Here is a 9,197-nt window from a genome sequence, read left to right on the forward strand (position 1 = left end):
GTAGGAAAACAAATGTTATGCTAGACGAACACGAATTTTACGTATTATGATCCCATCTGATCTAGAAAACTACAGGGACCCTTGTATACGTGAGAAAGACCACACCTTCCATAAATCAAGCAGACCAAAGGCAAAACAAAAGGAGTCCCAACACTTAGCTTCCCAACCTGAAACTGTAGTAGTTGTACATCCTATTCTATCGGAAGCATCCTTGATCATATTAAAATCACCTCCCACTAACCAACAATCTGCTAACCCCGCATATTCCGAAAGAGACAACCAGAAACCTACCCTCTCTTACGCGGAGTTAGGTGCGTAGATATTCATTAGGCCAACCTTCTAAGAACCTATTTTTATAATAAGAAATTGTGCCCATTTATTCATAATAGTACTTGCTAACAAGATAATAGACTACAAGTGTTGTCTAAGAGCTACACATAATCCGGCCTGGCGGCCATTTGGACCAAAGGTAGGAACCCAAAAATGAGTCCACCGTCCTGGTAAAATGTTGTCAAAGGGTCCTATGTAACTGTAAATTGAAATCCACAATGAATGTGCTATTGGTTCCTTTCAATATACACTGGTTGTCCTTGGGACTATCCGAATCCACTTGTAGATTAGAGGCAACTTTTCCTTTAAGCTTATCGGAAGAATCTGAATTAGTAGACGGGACCAAAATTTTATTATCCAATTGCCTCTAAATATGTGTTGTTGTTTTGAGTGGGAAAATATGTTTGTTAATCCTCAAAACAATGTCATTTTTTGGTCATGGAAAAATATGCCTAAGTGAAGAACTGGGAATCAGTAGAATGAAGCTTATTGTTAACTCCTTAGGTCTTGACCTTAAAGCCTAGTAACTACGTGCAGTAACCAAGGTCTCATACGTCACAAAGAAAGATTTCTAAATAAACCCAAATCTAAGTAGTGGGATATGCACTTGCAAAGTCGCATTAAATGCAAGTATCCATGGACCTATACTATTTTGTAACGATCAGACAAGTTGTTTGTTCGACAAAAGCATTGTTGAAATACATTATACCTTGATCTTTGAATTTTGGTTTCAAATTATTAAAGCACACAAAGTTGAGATATGGCACATATGTTTAAGTTGAGTATGACAAGCTTTAAACTTTCCCACTTGGCCTTCATTCATCAATGAGAACAATTTCAACAAATGTTGTTTGCTTAGAAATATTGGTTTTTTCACCCTTTTTCAATTTTCTCGTACTTAAGTTATTAGCACCCAATGATGCAACCTTCTTCTTGCACAAATTGCAAGAGTGACCAAACTTGGCATTATCCTTATCATCATTCAACTCGGTTCGTCTATAAAATCCAAATTACTAACATTTTGATGTGAAGAGACTTATCTAGCATATATGTCTAAAGGTTACATTTTCACCTGTTATGGCATGAGATTGACTATATAACCCCAAGGACCCTTCTTCTTGCATAGATTGCAAAAGATAGCAAACTTGGCTTTATCCTTACCGTCATTCAATGTGGTTCATCTATGGAATTCAAATTAGTGATGTGAAGAGACTTATTTAATGTATCATGTCCAAAAGCTACATTTTCACCTAGGAAGACATGAGCTTGACTATAGTCTATAACCATGAGGAAGACATCCAAAACGCGTGATTAAAACTTACAACAAAAATGTAGATATCACAATAAAATAATTGATACCTTCATGGGGCATTACTGCTTGTATTAGAGTTCTTTGGCATGTTTACAAAGCACTCATACGATTGCTTTTTTTTATCATGTTTCATGATTGCTTCTTTTATCATGTTTCAATATTTTTTTCAACAAAAACTTTGTACCCAAATACTCTTAAATAGAATGCAGAAAATAGAAAAGTTGGGATTCCAAGATAAAAGAGGAAAGAGAAGTGAAATACTCCTACTTTCTTTGGACCAGTCCTAAATTTTTAAAACTTACTAAGCACCCCCAATTTACTACATATTAGAAAGGAGTATTCATGGTAATTTTTTAAAATTTAGAGGTATTTTGATAAATATATGGAAAGTCTAGTTGTCCGATTATCAATAGAAATGGTTAACGTCGCGATTAATCTTTCTAAATTACCCTCATTAAATGCCCAATGAATAAATTTTCATTATTAATCTCTCTTAATTTACTCTCATTAAATGCCCAATTGATTGTTTTTCATGATTATTCTCTCTAAATTGTTGTCATTACTCTATCGTGATTAAATGTTTCGAATTTTTATGTCATGATTTATTCACAACTTCAATGTCATCTACCCTTATTGATAGGGCCATTGGGTAGCCAGACAAGTAGAGAAATGTTGATGGTGTATTAGCAGTTCTCCATCCTTCCTTGTCGCTTCACAACATACAATGCATGCCCTCATTTTCATGGATTCTTAAAATCACTTTTGCAATTGCTTGATTGGATAAGGCATATTCCTTCAACATCACCTACATTTGGGTCCAATGTATAAAGGTGATGCAATGAACATTTATTAAATGCATAACTTGATTATCGAAACTTTCTATTTGGCATTCCATGTAATTTACATTTATGATAGATGCATTTCATACCAAAGCTTCCATGAGATAGCGAGAATGGGATCATGGCTTCTGTTGATATTGAAGGCATTTCAACCTGGTATTTCGATCCAATGTATATAAGAAGATGAATGAACATGCAATAACTATATGGCGTGGAAAATGCTCACATGAACCATTTATGTTAGAGTTATATAACAAATGTGATCACCACATTGTGTGTTTGTTTGAAGAACGACCTCAATATATATTTGAAGCTACCAAGCTGTTTTGTGGCATAAGAATTGTTACGATCATTATGCAAACCTTTTGGGAAGGACTCATGCATTAATTAACCTAAAAGAATGTGAACGGGAAATACAATATTTTAATATAAGAGAAAGTGTTTAAATAAGTTGCTACATGTGATAGAAGGTTTCTCATATGAATAAGACAAAATTAACTCTCCATAACAAATTAAAGTTTATTGATGTTTGTGGCGTCAATGTGCCAAATATAACCCATTTTGAATAGCTTATGTGGGGCCAATGCTTTGATTCTTGGAAGGATATGAAGATTTCGATCACTTACAACAAAATAAAATGGGTCAATAATTATGTCCTGACTCCTAATACATGTGCACATACATTTTCCTTCTATAATATAATGTGGAAATTTGTAGTTAATTTTTTTCTTTGTAGTGGATTAGGTCATCTTTTTGAATAAATGTTACTTTTGTTTTTATTATGACTTACCATGAATAAAAAGGAATGGCATTTCTCATGGTATTATACATGTGAACAAGCATAAAGGATAGAAATCTCAATTGTTATAAATCTAGGAGTTTGCCACCAAGTGGCAATAGTTGTTTTTTCAATTGAACGAGTCATTAATTGAATTTGTAGCAACAAAACAACAACTAAAACTCAAGTTGCACATAGTTATCATCAATCTTCATTACATTATGGGAACAAAAAGAAGAGTGTGAGAGTGAAGTGTGTGTGTGTGAGTGAGAGAGAGAGAGAGAAAGAAAGAAAAGATAACATGCACTCTTATATGTTTGGTGGCGAGAAACCTTCTACACGAAAGACCTAACTATCATATGTAGTAAGTTGATACACAACCCTTAGTATGTGTCTCTACACCAAAGACCCTAAACATCATATGCAAGCAAGAGGTTACAAACACCAACCTTACAAGTGTGATCAGTAGGATATGTCCACAAGCTATTGAGGAAGAGGAAAGGAAATAGGTGTGTCGTTAGTGCTTGGTTAGTTCTCCCGATTCTCTTTGATTTCATTGTTTGTGAAGAAGTTTAGGGGGGCAACAACACAAACAATGGTTTCTCGTACACAGTTAATCAGAATTCCTTCACACGGATTACTTAACATGCAATGATCGTTAAATGTCATAACTCTATAGGCATCTTGATTCATAAAGTCATAACTCAATAGTTTGTGAAGAAGTTGCAAGGGGGCAACACACACAAGCCTCCTCCTCAATGGTTTCTCGTACACAGTAAATCAGAATTCCTTCACAAGGATTGCTTAACATGCAATGATCGTGAAATGTCATAACTCTATAGGCATCCTGATTCATAAAGTCATAAACTCTATAGTCCTCTGGATTGGGCAGGCGCGGGCACAAACAAATCGAGGAGGAGGGAGCTGGAATATAGAAGCCCAAATCTAGCTAGCCAAGGTTTTGCCAGGACAAAAGAAAAGAGAGAGACAAAGAGGGAAAGTGGAAAAGCTAGTGTGTAAATTTGGGGTGAGTAGATCTAATAATATAATGAGGGGTATGTTTTGGGATTTAATGAATATAGTGCAGGGGTATTGTGGTAATTCCCCAAAACAGAAGAAGAAGAAGAAGAAGAAACAGAGGAGAGAAAGATAGAAGAAGAAGAAGAAACAGAGGAGAGAAAGACAGAAGAAAGAAAGAAAGAAAGAAAAGCAGCAGGACTCATCTATCATCACCATTAATGATCGTTTCTGTGCACTGCTCAAGAATTGGAACTCTTTTTTTCCCTTCTTCTTCTTCTTCTTCTTCTTGGTATTGGTATTCCTTTCCTTTCCTTCCCATTTTGTTTGTTTCATCGACGGCATGTCTTCAGAAGAAGCTGCCATGTTTTCATCTCTACGTATAGAGACCGATCATCACTGTCAACAGAATCAAGAGCATCATCCTCATAGTAAGGGTAATGATGATGATGATGAAGAAGAAGAAGAAGAAGAAGACGAAGAAAGAAAGAAAGAAGTAGAAACTCTAAAAGAGTCTGTGGAACTCATCAAATCTTTCTTACAAGAATCGGACCCCTCTCTCCAGGTTCTTTTTCTTTTTATTCAAATGTATACGTATATACATATACATATATATATAATGGTCTGCGAAATTCTTATAGATATTGTGGGCTTTTTCTCGTATTCTCCTATTATTTCATGATAAACCCCCATTCTTTATATACATATATATAATGGTCTGCGAAATTCTTATAGATATTGTGGGCTTTTTCTCGTATTCTCCTATTATTTCATGATAAACCCCCATTCTTTATATACATATATATAATGGTCTGCGAAATTCTTATAGATATTGTGGGCTTTTTCTCGTATTCTCCTATTATTTCATGATAAACCCCCATTCTTTATATACATATATATAATGGTCTGCGAAATTCTTATAGATATTGTGGGCTTTTTCTCGTATTCTCCTATTATTTCATGATAAACCCCCATTCTTTATATACATATATATAATGGTCTGCGAAATTCTTATAGATATTGTGGGCTTTTTCTTGTATTCTCCTATTATTTCATGATAAACCCCCATTCTTTATATACATATATATAATGGTCTGCGAAATTCTTATAGATATTGTGGGCTTTTTCTCGTATTCTCCTATTATTTCATGATAAACCCCCATTCTTTATATACATATAAACACACATATGATACACTAATTTAGAATCCTACTACTCGAGTAAAATGCTGATGATTTCTTTCAATTATTCGGTTTGAAAATGTTATGAAACGAATCACAGTTCTGCTCAGTTTCTCGTAATCTCCTATTATTTTGCAAAGGTTTAAGGAATTATGAAAGAAAGAAAGGAAACTACTGAATGCTTTAGAATAATTCTAGACTCACATACCATAAAAAAATAGGAATTCTTTAAAAAATTGGATATTCCACTTTAAAGAGAGTCGAAATCTTGATAGATCAAAGTTCATGTTCATAAGGATAATAAAAAAAACCATGAAGCAACAGGTATACAAAAACAACGTGTCTCTGAGTATTGTACTTTAAATCTTATCATAAAGCTCATAAAATGTATATATTTTCTCTCAGAAAAACATGTCACACTCTCGTCAGTTTTAATGAGTAATTTTGCACGGTTTAGTAGAAAAGAAAATCGAGAGTCACCATGTGAATATTGACTGATTTTATTTTTGTGTGATTTAATAAAATAAATAGAACCTGTGGAGATGATGATGATGTTTGCTTATTCATTCAGGAAGCAGAGAATGCAGTTGTGGAGCGTTTTTTGATCACAAATGGTATGGATGAAAAAAAGGCATCAGAGTCTCTCTTGAAGTACTTGAAATGGAGGTCTACATATACTCCACTAGGGTATGTTGTTGAAGAAGAGATTGTGAATGAGAGGAAGAAAGGAAAGCTCTGTTTACAAGGCCATGACAAAGTGGGAAGGACTTTAGGTGTCTTCCTTATCGATCGACACAATGCGTTTGATCGCGACTTAGAAGAATTCAAACGTATGCTCTCTCTCTCTCTCTCTCTCTCTCTCTCTGAGAATAAGACTAACGTTTTGGTGAATTTATTGTTTTTTGTTTTAAAATGTGTACGATGAATGTCTATCTATTGGTCATATATTTTTAGGGTTTTTATGTGATCTTTTCTTCTTCTTTTTGCGCTATGCATGCGAACCTAATATTCATTTATATTTTAATTTTTTTGTGTTCGTATTATTGCCCAACTAATGTTTAATATGCGATAAAAACAAAATAAATTTTTTATTAGTTAGTATGAAAAGAAAATCCCTTGTTATGATGTGGCTAACAAAGTACTGTATCCTTTTGATGTGGGTGAAAAGAATTTGATGTAGCGTGTTACATTTCTCGTAGGTTATACCGTCTATACGTTTGACAAGGCGATTGCACGGTATTTGCAAGTTTTAATCTTTATTCATGGTTTTCATTGAAGTGTCTCTCAATCTCTAATTTGGATGTCCTCAAAGAAATTAATTTAAATTATGTGCTCTTTGATCATACTTTGGGTCTAAAAATGCAGCACAAAGCACAAACTACTGCAGATTTCTGTAATAGTAGACCTGGCTGGTTGGGGTTACAAAAGTGTTGATGTTCGTGGCTATCTTGCATTGCTAGATATTCTTCAGGTATTTTGTTGTTTACTTGCATGTACTCCTGTTGTTGAATTACTCACATGTATTCATGCATTTTAATTTTTACTCGCATGTATAAAAAAAATTCATATTTGTTCAGTATATATAACCGTATTGCTAATGGATCTATTCTAACTTTCAAGGAACACTAATTCACATATGTAAAAATTTCTAATAACCTTTAATTTTTCATGCACAAATCTTTATAAGCTCTTTTAATACGTCTCTACTATGCATACAGTGTCATTGAATAGACGTTTATATCAAAGAGGAAAGATTATGTACAATAATTAGATGTTAAGTTAGAGAAAGAATGTTGCAAAATTCGAGTATTGTTTTTTGAGAACTCCAGTTCAGAAACATTATTGTAGTAAAGTCTAAATTTTTTATGAAGGCAATGCATATTTGTAACTCTTGTCAACATTTATTGAATTGTTTTTTCTAGCTCTTTGTGGATTAGGTTAATCAATGTACATTTGCAGAATGCAAAAAATAGCATCTTTAGAAATTATGAGTATGAAGTAAACGTTCTCCGAAAAGTATAAATAAATAAATTAGTGGCATCTTGAAGATACAAATTCTTATAGATGGACCAATTTAGTTCTTGCAATAATGAATAATGAAAGTTCTTATATTTTCATTCGATAATATCAGCCAGAATTTTACTATGTTAATCCAAAATTTCTTCTGATGGTCAACAGGAACATTATTTCAATCACTTGGGCAAGATCATTTTGATACATGTACCTTTCATTTTTTGGGCAGCATGGAAGGTTACATCCCCATTCTTCAACGATTTCACCCGAGAAAGGGTAAGTACCAAGCACCTTCACCTTTTAGTTCATTGCATTTATGAAATAATGCATACACACATGTTTATGGAAAGGCCGCTCAAAACCCTAAGTAAAAATCTGAGCACATTGCATTTAAGAGTAAATAACAAACATTAGGTTGTTGCATTTATGATATGTCAATGTACATTTATTGGCACTGCCTCCTGAAACCCTTAAGCGTTAACTTACTGTTTTGAGAAATCCTAGTTAATTATAGTAATGAGATTGCCTTGTTAGAAAAGTTAATTGTGAAATCCTATATTTCAAGCGTAAATGCATCTAATTGGTCTTGCCTCACTAAAACCCTAAACCCTAAGGATACGGTCTGTTGTTTTGAGGAAAAGTTTGAAAAGCTTAGTGAATCTTATATTTGAAGCATGTATACATCTGATTGCTTCTGCCTCTTTAAACCCTAAATCCTAAACACACAGTCTATTGTTATTTGTGAAACTTATATTTGAGGATGTAAACAAAATGTTTTACAATGATGAAGGAAGAACAAGAATAGATTTGGGCAAAATACATTCATGGTGTCTGTATAACATCTTGTTGAGGCAGAAAAGTTTTCCGATTTTATTTTTATACAGATGATTTTTGTTGAAGACAAGGAACTGAAATCGGTGTTGCTTGATGAGATCGACGAAGATCAGCTTCCAGAGATATATGGTGGAAAGTTGCCTCTTGAGCCAGTCTAAGGATTATATACTTTTTAACCGAATATAATACAGTTTTTGGAAATACAACCTTATGAATCATAACAAAGAAGAAACGAAAACAAAGTTCTAAATATCCTTTACATTTCCCATCTTCTCTTTGAAGTATATAGGTGGCATTTGCAATGCTAAATTGACTCGGGTACGATGACCCTCTCTTGGGACCAATCAACTCTTATTGAACTATTTTTAACTCTTAAGACCACAAATCCGTTTTTGGCACTAAAATGCAAAAAGCTTTTTCATTTTTCCCCGGAATAATCCCAATTATATGTCTATTTACTTTTATAATAAAAAAATGATAACATCATTAGTTTCTCGTATTATAAGTGGCAAAAATTATGCCAAACAATGCATTGTTGGCTTGGACAAAAAGCCCTTTAATGCAAATACTTTCATCAACGAACTCCTTGCTGATATGGAAGCTTTTTTATTTGAGTGAATATGTATGGGTTGTGCTAATTGGGCACTTTGATAACATTTTCCAAACAAAAAAGAGATTTACTACATGTTTAATCCCTAATTAAATGAGGAACATTTTTCTTGGTGAAAAAGATAAGAAACCAAAATATATAAGTGAATACCTTCACCTCATTTTATTATTTTTGGCACACTTCAAACTTTTGAACCAAAGCAATACCTCAATGAATTTGGTGTTCTTTTGTTTTGCAACTAAGTGGTTCAAACCCAATCAAAATAACTATATTTGCACCGATG

At 33.6% G+C, this 9,197-nt stretch overlaps 1 protein-coding gene across 1 annotated transcript; it reads left to right on the top strand.

Annotated features, from left to right (window-relative positions):
• Positions 1-4,554: 4,554 nt before the first annotated feature.
• Positions 4,555-8,730, top strand: LOC147867988 (uncharacterized). The gene is made up of 6 exons (XM_087315915.1): positions 4,555-4,841; positions 6,029-6,287; positions 6,657-6,693; positions 6,823-6,928; positions 7,636-7,746; positions 8,355-8,730. The coding sequence occupies exons 1-6, from the start codon at positions 4,620-4,622 to the stop codon at positions 8,460-8,462; spliced, it is 843 nt and encodes a 280-aa protein (XP_087172041.1). The 5' UTR covers positions 4,555-4,619; the 3' UTR covers positions 8,463-8,730.
• Positions 8,731-9,197: the final 467 nt, after the last annotated feature.

The sequence above is a fragment of the Azolla caroliniana genome, unplaced genomic scaffold (genome assembly GCF_043228905.1).
Source record: "Azolla caroliniana isolate FFs.n. ecotype wild unplaced genomic scaffold, voAzoCaro1.0.p SCAF_2, whole genome shotgun sequence".
Classification (NCBI taxonomy): domain Eukaryota; kingdom Viridiplantae; phylum Streptophyta; class Polypodiopsida; order Salviniales; family Salviniaceae; genus Azolla; species Azolla caroliniana.